Source organism: Protomyctophum parallelum (genome assembly GCF_964188405.1).
Source record: "Protomyctophum parallelum genome assembly, chromosome: 5".
Classification (NCBI taxonomy): Eukaryota; Metazoa; Chordata; class Actinopteri; order Myctophiformes; family Myctophidae; genus Protomyctophum; species Protomyctophum parallelum.
Window position 1 is genome coordinate 11,509,054 of NC_139702.1, and position 22,212 is coordinate 11,531,265.

The 22,212-nt window shown below is 41.4% G+C and overlaps 1 protein-coding gene across 2 annotated transcripts in view; it reads right to left on the reverse strand.

The window, feature by feature from the left end:
• Window positions 1-11,144: 11,144 nt before the first annotated feature.
• The window catches only part of LOC310859034 (uncharacterized protein), a 48,583-nt gene continuing 37,515 nt past the window's right edge, over window positions 11,145-22,212 (reverse strand). For both annotated transcript variants that reach the window (XM_083765388.1, XM_083765387.1), the window contains exons 10-14: window positions 20,695-20,730; window positions 20,220-20,285; window positions 19,759-19,896; window positions 14,210-14,314; window positions 11,145-12,559 (exon numbers count right to left, since the gene is read on the reverse strand). In XM_083765388.1, coding sequence (XP_083621514.1) covers window positions 12,458-12,559; window positions 14,210-14,314; window positions 19,759-19,896; window positions 20,220-20,285; window positions 20,695-20,730 — 447 coding nt within the window. In that variant the 3' untranslated portion in view covers window positions 11,145-12,457. The remainder of the gene's footprint in view (window positions 12,560-14,209; window positions 14,315-19,758; window positions 19,897-20,219; window positions 20,286-20,694; window positions 20,731-22,212) is intronic.

Sequence of the window (22,212 nt, forward strand, 5' to 3'; positions counted from 1 at the left end):
ATTGGGATTAATTTCCTGGGCCACTCGTCGTTCTGAACGGAGGTGGGACTGCGACGCTCTATAGGGGTGCAACAGCTAATCTAACTAATTGGTTTTAATTATGACATTTATTTGATAATCAATTTGAATAAGAATAATTGATTTGGGGGGCGGGGTGGGGGGGGGAATTCACCATTTGCCAGCCTTCTGATTGATCTACAAGCTCACAAAGACTCGCCAACCAGGAGACACATTGAGAGCTTGTAGATCAGCTATCTTTGTGCGACACAGACTATCTATTAAAATGTTTTTCTGCATAAATTATTTTATTATTCAATTCATCTGAGAAGTAATCGATAGAAGAGTCACACATACGATAGTCAATTGTTTCAGCTCTACTCACAAGCCTCAGGTTTATGCTGTCGGTGCGACTTCCTTTTTGTCAAATGACCTCAAAATCTCAGCGATGGGTGGCGTGGTTTTCAGAAATGAGCTGGTAAACAAACATGGAGATGTTGGGGATATAGAATACGAAACGAGGAGGGTGTGTGGGTGAGAGGCGTGCTGTTACGTTCTGATTCATGCTGTCTTTCTTTCCTTGGGTTGGGGATCTCCAGGGGTCTTTGGTTAAGCTTTAAATGGTTACTATCAAATAAATAAGTACATTTTATAATTATTTCATATACTAGGGGGTTTCCAAATGTCTCCATAATTTGTAATGTTTGCAAATGAATGTGAAAAAGAATAGTGAAACTCTCAAAAATAGCTGATTTATGGGTCTGTAGATCGTCTATTTTTACTATTTTGTCCTATGATGATGTACTGTATGTAGGGCTTAAGTGGTTATTTGCTAGAAAGTGTGCTTTCTAGCAAATGAGTTGAAATGACTTGTCAAATGTCTGTGTTTTTCAGTGTGATCTTATCTTTAGTCTATGGATCTTATGCACCAGACCAGCCACTATAATTCCTCCATCCATGCCTTGTTGAAAACACTGATATGTGCATTTATGACAAGGAACAGGGGTTTATTTAAAAAATACGACATATCCGTTTTTTATTGCAAACGTGGCCGGCCGTGTTCAGTGGTCAGGTGGATTTTCAGAGCCCATTTATTTTAATAATCATTCGATTGTTGTGTTCTTGTGCGTGGATCAGTTGAACCAACTACGTGTACTAGAAGTTCCTACGATGAAAACACAACTCCATATAATCATAAAATGCCAGATTATTTGCGTCCGATGCGTTCCCGGTTTTGGAGAATCCTAGATTAACCGATGTTTTGACCGATATATTTTGTATATTTCTTATCAAATATTTTCACGGCCCACCAGTGCGCCCTGCCCCCGGGCCACAGTTTGGGAATTTCTGCTATATAGGACGTTTTTTGAAAATTGTTGCTGTTTTTTTTACTTTGTTTTTTTTCAAAAGTAGCAGTCGGATCCACAAGCTCCAAATGTGACGTGTTTCGAGCTTGTCGATCTGCTACTTTTGCCATTTTTGAATGAATTTGAATCCTGAAAAGTAACAGTGTTGGACATAATTATGAGGTTTCCACCCAATAGAGATGACATGTTGGTTGTGTCACTTTTATAACTGTGGGTACCAGGGTTCAAATACTTGTGATCTGTGTTTACTGTTTACCGGGCAGACACCAGCCTATACTTAATTATAAGGAATGTGGCAATGAAGCTTTATTACCTCTAGAGCAGTAAAGAGCTCTGAAATGATATGACTTGGGATTTGTTTTTGCTCAAATGTATGAAAAATAAAGTGAAATATTCCATAATCTAGAGAGCAAAAATGAATGAATGAATCTTAATGGATAATCTTTCCCGTGTTTCATTGTCTCGTTGTGTTGTAGCCTTCTTGCATGATCAGGCCATTTCTGGACAGCTTCCTTTTCAATCAAATATACATTTCACTGAACTGTCCCACACCACTATAGACTGATCAAGATGTATTGACTTCCAATACAGAAAATACTTTGGGTAAAATCCTACACACCCATTCCCAAACATGAGCAAATAAACAACAACATAGTCTCTCCAAGTCTGTAGTCTGTGGATACCACATTATCAGTGAAATTGGAAGTGATCAAACAAACACGAAAGAGCCCTCAGAGATTAGTTTACCACTATACTGTATATAGTAACGACTACAATCAGATCAATTCCCACACACAAGCAAAACAAAGTGTTTTTATTTTTAGTTTGGATATGTGCACCTATGAAGACTATGTGATAAGTTAATTAAAACCAAATGAACTATTCCACAGGTATGTAATGTAACAGTGATGGGGGTTGTGGCAGTGGAGCTGTACCGCCACCACCTGGTGGAGTCAGGTATAGTATGCAGGGCCCATTTGACACCATCTATTCTAAACCAGTGGTTTTCAACCCTTTTCATATCAAGGCCCATTATTTATTCAGCATTTGAGCCACGGACCACCATTTGATGACAATTAGGGCTGTATTTTGCGTGTCTTAAGTACCAGGTCTTATTACCTAACTTGAGTAAACTAAAGACCTGGAGGTGTGATCAATGCTCTTTGGCCACTCAGAATAGCCAAATGGCATTGATCACGCCTCCAGGTCTTTAGTTTACTCAAGTTAGGTAATAAGACCTGGTACTTAAGACACGCAAAATACAGCCCTTAGTCTCTTGGAACCAAAACATTGAATATTTTGTTTTTTATTTTGTTGGATCAGATGTCCACAATTCCATGCTGTAGCCTGTATTGATGTTGGTACCATTGGGAGAGGTACATGTCGATGAAAATAATTCTTAGTCTACACTCATGTAGACTTAAATGTAAATTAGGTAATGCAGAATTTGGTTTCATTTTACGGGTTTATGCTCTCAAGAGTTAAACATCTATAAGGGTGCATTTGGTTACCAACTCTCCATCATTTAGCTGGGGACCGCCATGGAACCCCCTCAAGGACCACTGGTGGTCCCCGGACCACTGGTTGAGAACCACTGATCTAAAAGCACTGTCGGTCAGGACACAATTATGTGTCACTGCCGCGAGTAAATATCCCTTTATTTTGTGTTTCCTACATTTTATTTGATTATTATTACACATTAAAAAAAATAAAAACGTAAGAAGTAGGCTAATGAAAATAGCAGATCTACAAGCTCATGCAACGCATAGTGAGCTTATATAGATCTTCAATTTTTCACTAGTTTGAGTCCCAGGGAGGCATCAAATTCCACAAGCTATTAAAGTTTGGGATAACCAAAAGGCCTACTAATTATGATGGTGTCATGCGCCAAAAATAACTGATCTACAAGCACATTCAAAGCGTTGTGAGCTTGTTGAAACAACATTTTTTTGGCATATGAAGTAATTATTAGAGCACATTATGAAGCCCACCCCTCAGAATCAAAATCAACTAGATCATACTTCGACACCTAGTGGACTATCTCTGGGACCCCCAATTTATCTTGTATAAATCAATCAATTTAACTCTGAGTGTACAAATGGAACCAAATGGTTCTAATTGTACACTGAGTTACACACCCATAATGGTCCATTTGGTTCCAAACTATCATTTAGCTGGGGACCCCCTGGAACTCCCTCAAGGACCCCTGGGGGTCCCCGGACCACTTCATAGTAGGCCTATACCCAACCAAAGTCCTCTGATGCAGTACCACTGCACCACCTTGTGGTGGAGCATTGCAAGTTAGGTTCATATTGGACCACCAAACAAACGTATTTAACTTTAGTTCCCATTTGTCTAATAGCAAGGAATGGTATATTTGTTTAAAAAGTGTACATTCATGTAATTTGAGTTTTTTTGTTTAATGGACCACTTCACACCACTTTTCAACCTATCTTCATATAATTGGTCCTCAGTGCTCCTCACTAATGCTCATGATAAAATAGAACAATTGTTTTGTACTTTTTGTAGTCTGTGTCTCATAGGAGGGTTGTGGGCAGTTCAGAAAGCCGTCCACCAGTGACATCATCGATGGGGAATCAAAGCTAATAGAAACGGCAGGCTTTCTAGTCCTGAAATATAAATATATACATAAATATATATTTTTAAATCTTGTTTAAAAAAAATCTGCCTAGTGATGAATTTCACTGGTGGACGGGTTTCAGCCCTCCTATGAGACACAGACTAATTATAGACCAATTATATGAAGATAAAGATACATAACATAGGTTGGTTGTTTTGTGCTTAAATATCCACATACAAGTCCAGGCTAATATTGACAGAATTACTCATCACCAAAACGCAATGCTACATTACAAAACTTCCCCCGGATAACTCAAATTATGGGTCACAATTAAAATAAGCATCCGACTCTAATAAAACATTCTCAATATCATGTAGGCCTACCATTATTCTTTAGACAAACGGGGAGAAGGACACACACCAGTATTGGTGAGGTGCTAATAATGGCCTTGAGCTGGGCGGTAAACAGAAACATAAGAAAAAGGCTGCACACTCATAGCCACGATGCTGAATATTTATTAATAAGAATCCAACGTTTCGACCTGTAAGGTCTTCTTCAGGGAATTAACGGTCTTCTTCATTCCCTGAAGAAGACCTTACAGGTCGAAACGTTGGATTCTTGTTAATAAATATTCAGCATCGTGGCTATGAGTGTGCAGCCTTTTTCCCATTTATTATTTATTAACAAAACGAATCGTGGCTATGAGTGTTCAGCCTTTTTCTTATTTCTTAACAAAACTAATTTTCATATCAAAGGTTTTTAGAACGGAATCCTTTGAAATGGGAATCCGGTCAATCCACAAGAATAGCAATTTTACATTGTGACGTACAAAACACCCTTTTGGTGTTAGCATTATGTTATGCTTTAGCAGATCTACAAGCTCATAGCGCGCCACCGAGTGTCACGTTACGAGCTTGTAGGTCTGCTATTTTTGAAAAATCAAAGAACGACTGACATAGAAAAATAGCTTTTTCAGAAAACTGTCAGGATGTAGAAGACCTTTTTAGAATCTGATCTCAGGTCAAAATGGTTTAACTGGCCTGGTGTAAAACACACCCAACAACACACAAACACACACGAGACCTGGGTAAAGGCGTTCAGTTTGTTTTAAACACTACATACGTGAGCTGCATTTTATTTTAAGCACGTTGCGAGACATACTAAGTGAACTACTGGGAAAAAACTAAACAAAAAAAAAGTCCTTCAGTACAAAATGTGCAAAGCAAACCAAACCAAGTGTGTCTCCAGCCAGGCCGGCTTTCAGATATATCAAAAATGATGTTACCAATAACACGTTTAAATACTTTGATGGGTTTGGTTGAGCCAGGAAGGTTGGCTGCATGGACACACAGGTGTCGTGCATATCGTTGCTGACGAGTTGGGAAACCTTTTAGCATGTCCAAAACCGTTACCTTTCAGGAAATAGAAAACAAGAATCTGTTCCACTGGTTCATTGTTTAAAATGTTTATAAAAACCCACAGACAAGACGTATAACCACAAGGTAAAGATTTTAGTCTACAAACTCGGCACAGTTTGCTACTTTTTCCTCCCATACAACAAAGTATATAATAAATAAATAAAAGATGAAGGTTTCTGTCCTGACAGCGACATTTATGCTGCCTGGTTTATGCCGGCCGCTGTTGTGTGAGCAACAATGAAGTGGGATTATATTCTGAGTTGAACCTCCCTGCTCAACCAAGACACCAAAGTATAGCAAACATCTTCCATTTATATTTCCAAGTTAGATACAAAGCAAACACATCGTTTCTCAAGTACAATTACAACAATATATAGTTCCTAAAACCTACTTGGCATTATTTTTTACATAGCTTCAAAAGGCAGTGCACAAACAATGAAGAAAAAAAAGAAAAGAAAAAGAAAACTCAACAATATACAACTCTCCAGTTTCACCAGTAAGGACGGACAACACAATGATCTCGGCAAACGAAAAAGGCAGCAGCACAGAAGGAAAATCAGAGATGAGTAACATGATTGACCCGTAACCGAGTTGACAGGCATAGAAATGAACGTATAAAGTATAGTGTAGTACGTTACTACACTATACAGTATCGTGAGACTAAACAGAGTTGACAAGCTCACAGTTATCTAAGAGAGAGGTACTCATTGAAAGATCATTTTAAACAGGCTGTGGTTTATGAGCTACTGTATGAGATCATTCGTGTTACCTCGTTTAACAGAACCAATTGGATTGCCCCAAAATGTGTACTGTATATACACACCACCCATCTCATACTCAAGGCAGGCAATATGGGGAAACACGTAATGTGGAGAAGAGATTATCATTTCATCTCCACAATATTTTTTGAAGGTTAGGCAGCCACCCAGCATGGTATCAAATCAAGCGCAGCAATTCATCATGTGTACCATTATGCTTCAACCATTCAAGAGCATACCGGGGAGAAAAAATAAGTCCATGTATAAATGATTTGACGGACATCACAATTTTCAGGGAAAATAGTACAATAGTTTCTTCCTTTTGTGTCAATGTTGTGCAGCCCTAAATGGATTAAATGCACTTGTTCTGTTACAGTATTAGCTTTGGTAAAACTGCCCTACAAGAAGAAAAAGAAGTGTGACAGACTAATGAGTTATTCACACAGGGCCGTGTGACTTAACAGCAAAATGACCCATGCCAAAGTGACACAGTTTGAAATGATGAATATTCTCTGCTCTATGCTGAGGTATACCATTGTCACATTCTGGCTCTGTCTGTTGTTAGTTGAGGTAAGTCCAACAGTGGCCCTTGGAACTTTGTGAGGTTACGTATTCAACCAAACGATTAACAAAGGCAGCCCTCCTGTTCTATAGTCCAACTGGTCTTTTGCTGTAAACTAAAGACAAGGAGGGTGTTATTTACAACTGACAACTGCACAATAATACCAGACAAAGAACATCTGGAGCAGGGTTCGTTTGTACATACAGGTATGCATGTCTGTCTGCCCACACAATAGGCCACATCGATTGAAACTTTACTCACTGTAGCAACGCACGTACTATACGTAACCTACAGTACACGAAACGGCACAGAAGGTAACGTTTCGCAGCACCTTGTCTCACGATGCAAACGTTGCTTTAACGTCCCATTCATACTTAGTAACTTGCTATCGAGAGCTAAAGATTGGACAAAGACAGAGGCCAAAGTCACATTGACATTGAGAGATGGAAATGGAATGTCAGTTTTTCAAAACTTTTGAATCAACCTGGCATCCCCATTTTGACTGTGTTATTATGGGTGTAATTTTCTAAATTCCTTAAAAAATCTACAAGTTTATAGATTGGCATCGTTTGCTGTTCATCATACAACAAAGTATGTAGATAGGTCTTCAGTGGTTATTAACAACCAATGGCTAGTATTTGACTTGGCGTGGGTTAGATATTTAGTATACTCGTGAATCTGTTTTGTGGTTCGCGCACACACACACACACACACACACACACACACACACACACACACACACACACACACACACACACACACACACACACACACACACACACACACACAGCATGCCCTGGGTGGTATGGCTGGCTTGAATTGACCTTGGATCTCAGCCAGAGTCAGACAGGAGTTAAGTAAAAGACATCCATGCAGTCTGCTCACATTTGGCAGAACGTGAAGGTCGATTATAAAACTCAACGTCACCTCAGCTCTCCTGGCTGTCACCATGGCTGGAAGCCAATTCATGAAAGGTTGACTAAGGCCCCAAACCACACCAAAGGGTCGGGTCGGGACAAAGCGGTTTTTAAGGTTTTGTCCCGACCCGACCCTTTGGTGTGGTTTGAGCTTAACAAAACACTCCACTCTCTCACTGTGTGGTCATGCTCCATTATGCATGCTTTGGTATGCGTTGACAGAATGGGGAGCGGCCACACGTGCAACAGAGTGGAAACCTTCAGTCAGTGCAACTGTACTCTAGTTTAGTCTAGTCTAGCTTACTCTTTCAATCTAAAGCCCAACACACACCGTCTGTGAAGCCGACGGTGTGTGTTGGGCTTAACACAAGCAGATGCTGGAAGCTATAAGGCTTGTTAGACAAAGGTGAGCTAACTTGACAATGAATGACGTGCACAATGAAGTGCTAGGAAAAGTCGTGTGCAAGATTAATAATTAACTTCATTAACCCTATTTTGGATTATTATTAGTGTGTATTGCTATTGCATTTTATTTATTTTATAAACGTAAAACCAAAAATGAGCTTATAGATCAGCTATTTTCACAATCCGTCATATTAAAAAGGTATAGGTATAGTAGTATAACTACGCCTCTCCCGGGTCACGAAGATGTTTCCCCCATTCAGAAATCACATAATATAAGAACTGTGTTAAAAAAAAGAATAAATGGAAAGAAAAATCCAGGCATTTTACTCATATAGTAGGTTGCAAAGGACCAACTGACTGCAATGATCTACAAGCAGATCTACAAGCTCATGAGCTTGTAGATCTGCTAATTTCAGCAAGTGTAAAATCAGACCTTTGGGTACTTATTATTATTATTAGGGTTCAAGTCCAAAATTATTATTAGGGTTCAAGCCCAAAGGGCTTCACCTTGTTCTGTGAAAATTCCGCCATTTTTAAGCAGTTTTGGCAGTTCTGTGCCATCGTTCTTCACGAAATTCAGATCCATATATCCATACTTATCAGATCCAGACAGCATATGCATATAGATTGTAGTTAATCATATATTTGCACATTTAAATAATTAAACAACACCGAAACAGAAATATGTTGAAACTCAATGTTGGGGTAATATAAGACACAAGGTGGCACTGGGGGTAATTTCACCAACCTGTTTTTTGGACAGAATTTTCAAAATACATTTTGAGACGTATATAATGTCTTATATCTTAAAATAGCCCCCCACCTACCTCTATAGAAACTTATTTTAAGCTGCCCAATGAAATATTTTCTGCATACCCTGTAGAAATGATACTATCTTTATTATGTCTATATGAACGTCAACGTGCTAAAATAAGTTAAAAAGCAGACTTTGGTAAAGAAAAGCATTTTGCTTGCATTCAACAGAACTCTGTGGAGTGAACTACAAATAAAGTTGAACATATTTTGTATTAACCACTCTGTCAGACTATGTGAGTTGAACCGACTGTCAAACTGTGCAACGAGACCCTATAAGCTAGCAAGAAATATGTACATTCTTTTCATTTACATTACCACACGTTATATTACTCAATGGATATGTAGTGTACAGTCAGTGTAAGTGAAATGGTGATAATGTATAAAAAAATATATACATAGGTGACTTGTGTGTTTCATTAATAGATATGCACTGGTGAGGTTTTTGTCAACCCAAATTAAAATGGCTTAATTGGGCCGGCTCTGCTATAGGACCGGAAAAATGTAATGCAATGTTTAAGCACTTTCAAACATGCGTCCCTATTTTGGGCACTGGCGAACATTTTCAAAAGGTTTCAAAATTGACCGGTCTGTAAGCTCACAACACGTTGCATTTTTTGCTTGTTTTTGTGTTAACACCATTGTACGGTGACTTTAACCTATTTTGGGCGGGAACCCATTTTGGTGTTATGCTTATGCTTTAGCTATTGAAAAATAGCAGATATACAAGCTCGAACCACTGACATAGAAACATAGCTTTTTCAGAAAACTGTCAGGATGTATAAAGACATTTTTAGAATCTTATCTCAGGTCAAAATGGGTTTTAAGTACCTTGAGGGGAAAAAATAAAAGGGTAAATGGAGGAAAACTTGGAAGCTCTGTAAAATGTTCTTGCTACTGATATCATTTTCTGTAAGACAATGACCTACCCTTTAGTATTAACATGTTGTTATATCCGTTATAGAACGGTCTGTAGCACTGGCAAACTACGCAAAAACACGGCCCAACATTTCTGACACGGTCAGAACTCCCGACGGTGTAGAAGACAATGAACAACTCGAGATGCTTGCCATGTTTTTTTTGCCACAATGAGTACATCTTCGTCTATTTATTGTACAGTATGTATTCACTATAAGGACACACATTTGAGGGACTCTGGAAGAGTGACTTGTTTTTTTGCTTTAAAGTTAAGGGGCATGAATCCACCCTAAAGAGGCAGCGTTTGTTTTGATACCATTCTGACGGTAGAGATTATAAAAACAGTGTAAGTAAGGCTGAACAATCGTATACAACACTACTATTGACCTATGACCTATGACCTATTGACCTATGAAGTGGCTTTCATTGCCTTTCAAAGGCGTTTGTTCCGTTGGTCGTTTGCTTGGACTCTTCACGTTTCTGGTATATTTTTTTGACCTCTTGATTTTTCCTTTGCACTGCAACCTGTGAAACAGGCATACCGTATTCCAAAAGAGTGACTTGTCTTTAACCATCAGTGAAGGGAGGAGGAGAGAGAACTCAGTGGGTCAAAGACAAGTCACGACAAGTGACGCAGGCAGTTCACCATCAGCTCAGTCAACTCAGAATTATGTTTCAATCAGGGTTTTTCTTTCTGCTCTCACAATTTGGATGTGACAAAATCCTTGAATTGAATCGAGAACTGATGGCTTACTGAACCCGGGCTTGATCCATTATGAAATCACTTTCTGACATTTAGTAACAAAATATTCCATTCCCTACACATGTGCAGCTTTGAATCCACTTCCAAACACGTATACACAACAGGCCTTCTTTCCTTTGTCTCCTTGCCTCTACTGTTAAGGCGGCTGTATGCTGCTGTGTGTGTGAGCAAGAAATCATTTCGGCTCCGTTTGTGTGAACACAACCGGCTATAGCTATCCAATTCTATCCTGTTCCCAAGCAGCGTAGAAAGCCTCGCTCTTGGTTTCATTCGAAATTGATTTGATTTGAAGCTAGACTTCATACTTAGTCTATCTATAAGTCCAGTACTTCATACCGGACTTATTTTAATACATAAAACACTACCGTATTTTAATAACTGTATGTTAACACAATGTAACTAAAACTAAAACATCTGCAGTGGCTGGAGGTGACCACATGACGGCATAGCCCATCTGTAAAAACCAGAGCCATAGAGTAAGACATAGTTACGACAACTCCGTTCACTTCATGTTCAGACTGGTTCCTCGAGCCCACAATAAAGTTATTTGCAGTGGACAGTATATGGAATGGACACTACTGTACTGTAGATGTGCCACCATCTTTCAATTACCAATATACAGCCAGCCGCCTTTATAAAAAGGTCTTTAAAATTTGCCAGAAAGTATTTAAAATTGCTGTTTGTGTCAAATATTATAAGACGATAAAGTGACACAATTCTTATACGGAATGACGTCGATTTTTCACCGCAAATGGAGGCATCGACCTGTATGAATGAGGCATTGACTATTCGTATTCCGAATAGTTCGCTGGCACATTTATTTATGTATTATTTATTCGTCATGTTCCCGGTGTGTAAATGACTTAAGCATTGAACCCCAACCCCAAAATATTGACTCAACGACTTATAGACTTTAGAGTCAACGTTACTGACTCCAAGGAAGGAATACTTCACCCCAAAAAAATGCATTACTCACCAATTTAAGAAATTGTTGCATTCCTGAGACAATAATACAATATTTGATTAATTTAAGTTAATAGATTAGAGGCTATGCGTGTGACATCATCGTACCCAGAAGTTATGCGGGAATGCCTACTGAGTGCCAAAGAAAAAGAAACGTTCTGGCCTTGCCAGCCCACACATCCATACAGAAAAGTCCAATGTGATTGCATTAAACGACATTAAACTATGTCGTTTAATGTTAGGCATAGTTTTACTGGGGTTAAGTTTAGGAATAGGGTTAGGTTTTGGCACCGTTTTACTGAGGTTAAGATTAGGAATAAGGTTAGGTTTAACCGTTTAAGCATAATTTACTTAGGTTACTTTAGGGATACCAGGCTGTACGCCGGCGCCTAGGGCGAGTTGGTAAAAGGGCGACTTCGTTGGTATTCGATTACACTGTGAGAGTTTACATTATTCTTTGATATAGTTTTGCATCGGTCTCATACCACAGCAGACAAATATAGAATTATTGGCTCAGGAATGCGACCAAAAAAAAGAGAAATGTCATTTTTTTGGATCAAAGTATTCCTATAAGACTAGTAATGCTCTACCTTTCACTCATTGGCCCCCATCGTCCTAAAACTAAAATCCCTTTTAAACCAATTGATTTGATCCACTGAAAAACCCTCTACTCAATGACCCAAAAGTCCAGCGAGCTTTTTTTATCTGGATTTAGGCGTGATAATCCGTTTTGTTTCGGACTCCAGAGCAGCGGTGAGGAAACCCATTAATCGCCAACTTACACGAGGCTTTGGATCACAGTGCGAGGCGAGGAGACGAGGAAACAAGGCCATTGGAAATGCTTATCAACTGCTTTCACTCTCGCCATGTTGCCTCCCATGATGGAACAAACGGAGACGCACGTACGCCGCCTAGTGGCAGGGAGGCAACATGACCACAGCGGAGTTGAAAGGAGGAGGAGGAGGAGGAGGGACACAGAGGAGGAAACCCCACCCTTAAAGGAAGTTGGTGGTGGTGGAAGTGGTGTTGGAGGTAGTGGTGCTGATTTGGAAAGTGTAGGCCTCGTCTGTGGGGGCAGCAGGAGAGGACCCATCCGGCTGTACAGAGAGAGAGAGAGAGAGAGAGAGAGAGAGAGAGAGTCTCAGACAGTGGTTTCCAAAGCGGGGTGCCCGGGCCCCAGCCCCCGGGAGCCCGCCCCTGGGGGGAGGGAGTTTCCAGGGGGGTCCCAGGAGCCCGCCCCCCTGGGGGGAGGGAGCTTCCAGGGGGGTCCCAGGAGCCCGCCCCTGGGGAGGGAGGGAGTTTCCAGGGGGGTCCCAGGAGACCGCCCCTGGGGGGAGGGAGTTTCCAGGGGGGTCCCAGCCCCAGACAAACATTTTACTTCCACTATAATTCAATTCATTTGAAATTATCGCAGTGCTGGCCCGATCCCCATCTCTCTCCCCATTTCCTGTCAAACCTACTATATATCTATCAATAAAGGCAAATTGTAAAAAAACCAAAAACAACCGACTTTCAATAACGCCACATTGATATAGAGCACCGAAGTCTGACGTCACTTTCAGTAGAGGGCGTCAGTCCCCAGGTTCATGTATTTTTTTAGTTGCATTGTAATCCCCATAGGGGGGATTTTAGATCGCTTCATATAAGAAACATGTCATCCCGGCCGCTTCACTAATATGGATATGAAGAATCAACTGACTGAGAGAAAACGCTAATGTTACTGCTACTGAATTAGTTAGATTTTCACTAGAAGCAGACTGTATCATATATGAGTGACTGACTGTTGCAAACGATACAGAGACACCTCCCTGACAATAACGCAGAGACAGCTTGTTTATTTTTGGACCACAACGCTTATAGTAGACGATATTAAGATCACCCCATGTTATTCTCCATAGAGAAATTACTTCCGCGAACCAGGGGAATGGAAGGGATGAGCGAGTTACGTCAGGACTTCGGTGCTCTATTGTTCAGTTGAGTTTAAAACAATCATCAGGGTTTCTGGGCCAAAGTCATTTGAAATGGTGGCCCGTGGTGTTGCTTATATAGGGCCGAGAAAATATATAAACCAATAACCAACTTAATCCCGCTCGTGTAGGAAATAAAATAAAATAAATAAAATAATAATAAATATATAATGAATCAAAATAAAATCATTTGAATAATAATAAATGAGGACCAATAAATGAAGACCAGTTAATAGTCGAAACATGTTGGCAGTCGCCTTTTTAATTTAATAAAAGGCTTTCCTCTCCCTCTTTTTAACTTTGAGTGCCTGGATCGTCTCTCTTTTTTTATCTACATTTTTGTAACAAATCGACAAAATCGATTAGTCAACCACTGAAACCCCATGTATGATGCCGACGTACAAGCTCAGTCACAAAGCACCGCATCACATGCTTTTTTTTTAATTTCTTTTTTTTAACCCATTTTGGGCGGGAACCCCTTTTTAGTGTTAGCATTACGTTATGCTTTAGCTATTGAAAAATAGCAGATCTACAAGCTCATAGCGCGCTACGAGCGAGCTTGTAGGTCTGCTCTTTTTGAAAAATCGAAGAACGACTGACATAGAAACATGGCTTTTTCAGAAAACTGTCAGGATTTAGAAGACATTTATAGAATGTGTCAAAATGGGTTAATAATCGCTCATAATGGAGGCCAACGTCTGAAATCACGTTGATATTGATTTTAAGCCCCATGCACAGCCCATCAATCATATAGTGTTGTTGATGTGTGGTGTACAGTACCTTGGGGGCGCTGAGCAGAGGATCAGTGGGGGAGGGAGCCTCGATGTCCATTTTGACAGGTTCACTGGCTGTGGGAGGGGGAGCACTGTACTGCACTGGAGCTGCCTGTACGCGCGCACACACACACACACACACACACACACACACACACACACACACACACACACACACACACACACACACACACACACACACACACACACACACACACACACACGCACAGAGCTATTAAAAAAGGTGCTATCGACGGCATTCAGCCACTAGATTTCACACTCCACAAATACCTGTGAAATAAGAACCATACGGTTCCTATTTCCCAGACTCGTGCCTAATAAGGCAGCACTCATGCAGTTTGTTAGCATTTGTAACATGGCAGCTGCTCGCCAGCGGACAGAAGCGCCGTTGTCAGGTAAACAAAACACTAATAAAAAAAAGCTCTGTGGATATCATTTGCTTTATTATTCACCTACCTAAAATTGTATTGATATAACCTTCAACAATATACAGTACTGTATATGGAGGACAATGACAGTGATTTCATTGTAAGATTAAGCTAAACATAAGATTAAGCTCAAAACTAAAGTCATCTTGATATTCCTCCTAACATTAAAATGTCCTTGCCGTATGTGGGTTGCCTGGTAGGCAGCACAGCCCCGGTAGGTGGAGTACAAAAAACTACAAATATTAAACCCAGCTTTGGACATTTTCCTACTTTTGAGGAGCTTCCAGTTGATCCCAATTCATCTAATTAAGCTATAGGCTAAACTCACTGTTCAACATGCGATACCTTCAAAGTGCACACACAGTTTGATTTGACTGGGAAATTAGGAAACGTTATTCCCCTCAAAACCAATCCTGTCCTATAATGCTAACTTACTAAACGAATTAAAACAACATTAAAACTTCCACTTTCATTATATCTGTCCAACTAAACAGATGCAGAGTCATAGTTTCTAAATAAGAAAATCTGCTCAGCTGGCGTCTCGCTTTAGGGTGCCAAGTCGTGCTTTGAGTCTGCGTCTGGCGCCTGGTATGCAACAAGGTCGTAGCGTTGGACGCGGAAAGAAACCTTGACCAAGTGCCTCAACGTACAGTTACTGTTTGACAAGCTGGGAGTTAGAATGTGTTTAGAAAATTCAAAGTTAAAATTTAAATAAACAAAGGTGACATTCTGTGCTTCTGGGTGAGCATAACTGAACAGAACCACATGACACGTTTGATGCTGTGATTCATGTGGCTTCAGTGCAGTAGTGAAGTAATGGATGAGGAATGTGAAATAGAATGAGAAAATGAGAAAAATCTGCTTTCGGATTTAGAGAATAAAGTCGTTGGACTTTGAAAGTTGCAACAAAATAGTTATCAGCGTCTGATGCAAGTCTAAAATAAAATGAAATAAATCTCGAATTCTACTTTTGACATTATTCTCGAAATACAAAAGAAAATGTAATAAATATAACCTGAAAATGTCCTCTTCAGGGGAAACTACACAACTACAAACTACACAAGACTACTAAACGCTACACTACCAAACATTGATGTACACACAAGACGAAGAAACGTCTACAAGCAGAGTCTGCTAGTGTAGAAACATACCATTGGCACTCCTGGGTAGTACTGGTTGAATGGGATAATAGACAACAGTTAGCATTAGTACAGCTGCCATGCAAAGGAGCTTAACTGTGTAGCATCATGGTGGCTCTAGGCATTGCGTTGTTAGGACATCATGACATTTTGAATTTAAAAACGTTAATAGCCTAGTCACGTGTGCTTTTAGTAACCTCGGAAACACCTTGTTAGTCAGCAAGCTGAAAGCGTTACTATTTCTTGTGGTTTAACACCACGTAGGAATTGTCCCAGTCGTCAACTTGATCCAGTATGCGTTCATATTTAGGGATAGGGGTCGAGACTCGAGAGTCGAGACCCGTGCACTTCCATGAAAAGGACTTGAAACCCGAGTTACGAGTGTATCAAAGCTGCCATCGAGGTTAGCGGGTCCAGTAACGTTACGTCTTGACTCTTGAGACGACAGTCTCAATGTCATTTTAATCAAATCGCTGTTATCGATTGTCTAATTATGTCTTTTTTATTAAATTAAATTGAATTGGTCGTTGACAAAGGTCGCTAAACTAAACAAAGAAGAATAATTGGATTTCCTCACACCCTCGTTCACTTCCATTTCTTGTTTGGTCAGTTGATTGCTTCCTAGGGGGATGTCTAAATGTGCAAAGCGGTCAAATAAAAGGCGTATAGCTACATTTCACCAAAGTCACAGAGAATAAGGCGGAAGCGAAATGCCATTCAAGTTCTAGGTTAAATTCTTGTAAGCGCCAAAGCTAAAAGCACCCCAACGTTACAGTATCATGCAGTACCTTCGGCTGTCACCCCAACGTTACAGTATCATGCAGTACCTTCGGCTGTCACCCCAACGTTACAGTATCATGCAGTACCTTCGGCTGTCTTCCAGTCGGAACAACACCAACTCTGGCTGCCGTTGTGGGTGCAGGACAATCATCTTCCTCCACCCAAAGGTACGCACGGGGCCCTCACCCCAAATTACCATCTTCCTCCACCCAAAGGTAGGCACGGGGCCCTCACCCCCAAATTACCATCTTCCTCCACCCAAAGGTAGGCATGGGGCCCTCACCCCCAAATTACCATCTTCCTCCACCCAAAGGTAGGCACGGGGCCCTCACCCCAAATTATCATCTTCCTCCACCCAAAGGTACGCATGTGGCCCTCCACCCCAAATTACCATCTTCCTCCACCCAAAGGTAGGCATGGGGCCCTCACCCCAAATTATCATCTTCCTCCACCCAAAGGTACGCATGTGGCCCTCCACCCCAAATTACCATCTTCCTCCACCCAAAGGTAGGCATGGGGCCCTCACCCCAAATTTTTATCTTCCTCCACCCAAAGGTAGGCATGGGGCCCTCCACCCCAAATTATCATCTTCCTCCACCCAAAGGTAGGCATGGGGCCCTCCACCCCAAATTTGTAGCAAGTCCCCTTCATTGACAATAACAATTCAATTGATAGTACAGTAATTCCAAAAAATAGGAAATTTCGCAAATTTCATTCCTTATGATGGTGGTCACCTCTCCCCAGCTCCACACACCAAACCCACATAGTAATTTAATTGCCGGTATATTTACTATTCTAATATTTAGATATACGTTGGGGCGATGTGTATTTCTTTTCAAAATAAATGTCCAGCATCAATAGTGTTTTTTGAAGGCTAGGTAGGAGTCATTCTGCTCACAAATTACACAGTCACAGACTAATAATAGTTAAGAATAGTTAAGCTAATAATACACACGTTGATAGTGGTATCAATGAGGAGGACACAGATCATTGAGCAGTCTCCAAAACGCTATCAATGTCATTAAAATGAACCGTCCCTGTTGAGCTGTTACATTGTGCAAACATCTGAAATAAATGTTGGTTGTAAAATTAACTGAGAAAAGATGAACCAGTGTCTTTGTTTTAAACAATTTCAATTGTACAGAATGTGTTTTTTTGGATGCATGTTGTATACAGATGTTGTTTATTAAATATAGTTAATGCTTACTCTGCTTATTGTGTTTGTTTGTAAGCCGCACTGCAGCTACGATTAAAACTGTAATCGCCTCATTGCCATAATGACTATATTATAATGAAATATTATTGATTGGTAGTCTTGTAGTTAATACGAGCCATCATTTGGGACACGTGACATAACGTAACATAAAGTAAAACAGGGAATTCTTAAATTGAAAATGTCATGGAATCCTTTTATGAATTTTAAAACAGACATTGTAACAAGTTCAGAAGAAGAACCTTCAGTCAAACCACAACATGGTGTAAAAAAAAAAAGAAAAAGAAAGTCCAGTAGAGAGAATAAAACAACGTATTGAAAAATGCGGAAGTGAAACAGCAGAGGTGAACAGAACAGAACAGAACAGGACAGAACAGAACAGAACAGAGGTGAACAGAACAGAGATGACATTAAATGCCGCAGGGATTCAAACCATTGAATAGTTTCCTCAGTAACTACAAAACAGATGATATTATACTTAGTCAACAAACCAGAGAACCACACGATTATTGCCAAGAAAAGGATTAAAAAGTGGGATCGATTCCCCGTTAATTAAGTCAGAGAGCTGGACTAGAACACTGTTTCTCAACGTCGGGTCCGGGGACCACCAGGGGTACCAAAATGAACCCTTACGGGTCCGGGGACCACCAGGGGTACCAAAATGAACCCTTACGGGTCCGGGGACCACCAGGGGTACCAAATGGACCCTTAAGGGTCGGTAAAGGGTCCAGGGACCACCAGGGGTACCAAATGGACCCTTAAGGGTCGGTAAAGGGTCCGGGGACCACCAGGGGTACCAAATGGACCCTTAAGGGTCGGTGTAAAGGGCCGTTCCCACCAAGCACGATAACTAGAACTACAATGATAATGATTTGTGTGCACACTGTTGAATGATAACGTTAACATTCTTATATATTATATTATCTGACATCATTGTTATACCATATTAGATTATCGTACACCATTACATTTATTATTATTATTGCTATTGCTACTACTTGTATTTGCCCGTATCTCCTCTCTCTCTCTCTCTCTCTCTTCTTCTTTCCATTTCCCTTCCCCAATACGGTCCAGGAAGATGGCCGCCCACCCTAGAGTCAGGTTCGGCTTAATGTTTCTTCCTAAGGGGGAGTTTATCGTTGCCACTGTCACAATATTGCTCTGATTGGGTGGGATCTCTGTCGGCTTTCTGCTCTACATGTAAAGTGTCTTGACTCAAGACAACTTAAATTAAATCTTATTGAAATTGAACTGAATTGAACGTTTCGTAAACGAGCAGAGAGAGAGAGAGAGAGAGAGAGAGAATTCTCCACCTCTGTGGTGGCACAAGATACTATGGATAATATGACTGTGATGATTAATTAAAAGGTATTCTGGATACAATGGATTTTGATTGGCAGTCTATCGTTCAATAAATCACTCTGAAAGTGATCCACGCGATGTTGTAGATATCGTGCTTGGTGTAATCGTCGCTTAACTCTAAGAGCGTACAAATGTACGCTATACACTTGTACGCTACACTTCCACCTGTGAAATGGGGGTCCGTCCGCGGCCCAGTCAGTGCATATCAAAGCGGGGGTCCTTGAAATGAAAAAAAGGGGTTGAGAATCACTGGACTATACCATTGGCCCAGGGCCGTACTAAAACCAAAGGTTGAGAATCACTGGACTATACCATTGGCCCAGGGCCGTACTGGTTGAGAATCACTGGACTATACCATTGGCCCAGGGCCGTACTGGGTAAAAGGTTGAGAATCACTGGACTATACCATTGGCCCAGGGACGTACTAAAAACAAAGGTTGAGAATCACTGGACTATACCATTGGCCCGGGGCCGTACTAAAACCAAAGGTTGAGAATCTCTGGACTCTACCATTGGCCCAGGGCCGTACTAAAAACAAAGGTTGAGAATCACTGGACTGTACCATTGGCCCGGGGCCGTACTGGGTAAAAGGTTGAGAATCACTGGACTATACCATTGGCCCGGGGCCGTACTGGCCAGGCGGTGGACCGTTCCACTGCGGCTGAGGCTGGGCCGGGGCGTACATGGCCGGACCGCTAGGCGGGTACATGGGGTTCTGCGGGGGATACATGGGGTTCTGCGGGTTGAAACCCTGCAAAGAGACAAGAGACAGAGAGACGCAGAGAGAGGTTTACCAAACATTCGTCATAATGATCTGAAAACGAAAAAGGTATCATCATTTGCTTCTGCACGACCATCACTACAGCTAGTAGACATTGTAGATATATAACACAGTCAGAGACAGAGACAGACACAGAGACAGACACAGAGTCAGACACAGAGACAGAGACAGACACAGACACAGAGACAGAGACAGAGACAGAGACAGACACAGAGTCAGAGACAGAGACAGAGACAGACACAGAGACAGACACAGATACAGACACAGAGACAGAGACAGACAGAGTTACTAACCGGGCTGGGGGGGGGAGGGCCATTCCACTGTCCCTGTCCACCAGGGGGAGGGTGTACCATAGGACCCTATCAGAACGCACGCACACACGCATGCACATGCACATGCACACACGCGCACACACACGCACATGCGCGCGCACACACACACACACACACACACACACACACACGCACACGCACACGCACACACACACACACACACACACACACACACACACACACACACACACACACACACACACACACACACACACACACACACACACACACACACACACACACTTTACAATCTGGAGCAGTTAGCAGATGCACTTATCCAGAGCAATAAGCAAGGTATAATCACATAATGTCGACTACAGGCAAAAAAAAACTCCACACACATGCACGCACGCACAAGTGCACACACACACACACACACACACACACACGCACACACCCCGATTGTTCACTGTTGTGCATGTCATGTGTTGCGTACCGTTACGTTGGGGTCAGGGCCTCCGTGGTAGTACATCTAGAAACACAGAGAAACGGCATCGTCAATGATTCCATCACATTCACATGCATCCATAGAATGACTTCAGTCACAGTGTTTTCAATCTAATCATGAACACGACACATTGTCCATCAATTCATCAACTCCTCCCTCGCTATCATGCCCTGTTGATCTCATTCCTTCCACTCCTACACATTCTACTCTACTCTGTCTCTCTGTCTCTCTCTGTCTCTCTCTGTCTCTCTCTATCTCTCTCTATCGCCCTCATTCCTGTAACTAGCCTGTGTGGGAGGTTGTGCGTGCGGTCATCTCGATGCAATGCTCGGCATCTGTCAATCTGTCAGCGTTTTGACCTGGAGCCAAATCAGGTTTGTCAGAGTGGACTTGCGGTGCAGCATACCTAACCTAACCGTCAGGGAATCTGACAGGCATCTCAACATCATGCATGGAAAGGATAGTGCACGGCACATCATCCAAGTGCCTATACGTGAAGGACAACCAACGATACATGAAATAAAGTCACTGGAGAGTGGAGACACATGAAGCTCCCACTGTTTAATTGCTTGATTTCGAACACACGAGGATGTCTTTATCAGGAATCTGCATTAAATCTAATTACTCAGACAACTACCTGTATTTAAACAGGAGCGCTGACAGTCTTCGGATTTCCACAATGGCCGATGTGGCTTTATGAAAACATCTATGGTTTTGTGGGATCGCAGGAATCTTTTCATGAAGCATGTCCTTGTGGAGTTTCCAGGCTTTCATTTATCTCCTTTAACCCATTCTGACCCGAGATCAGATTCTATAAATGTCTTCTACATCCTGACAGTTTTCTGAAAAAGCTATGTTTCTATGTCAGTGGTTCTTCGATTTTTCAAAAATAGCAGACCTACAAGCTCATATTGCGCCACCGAGTGGCGCGCTATGAGCTTGTAGATCATAAACACAATTAATTAAATAAACCCAACCTTTCTTACACTGTGATTGGTGACACATGACCGTTTCACAAATCAATCACACGTGATGATTCCTGTGGTCGGATCTCAGATTGATAAACGAGGCCCTTCTTTCCTCACATCTATTCCTTCCTCTCCATCATTTCTTTTTTTTTAACTTTTCTTTTTTTCTTTTTTAATTTATATTTTTTGTCCCACGATTTTGTAACCCATTTTTCAGCCCTGTGTCAATTATCTAATGTGATCCTGGGCTCTACACACCCTCCGCCAACCTGGGGAGAGCAACAGACTTAACTCATGCTTCCTTCATGCTTGAGTGTCCAAGTTGCTCCTTTACACCTGACAGGGGGGAGTTTCCCTGGTTGGACGTAGCGCGTGGAAGGAGCACGTTATTCCAACCAGTTCCTTTCCCCTCCATCAGGCGCCCCGGCTGGCCAGGGGGAGGCAGTTTAGAGACCAGGATTACTGCATGTTTTTGTGAGGGTACCTACCCTAGGGGACACGGGGAGAACATGCAAACTCCACACAGAAAGGCCCTTTC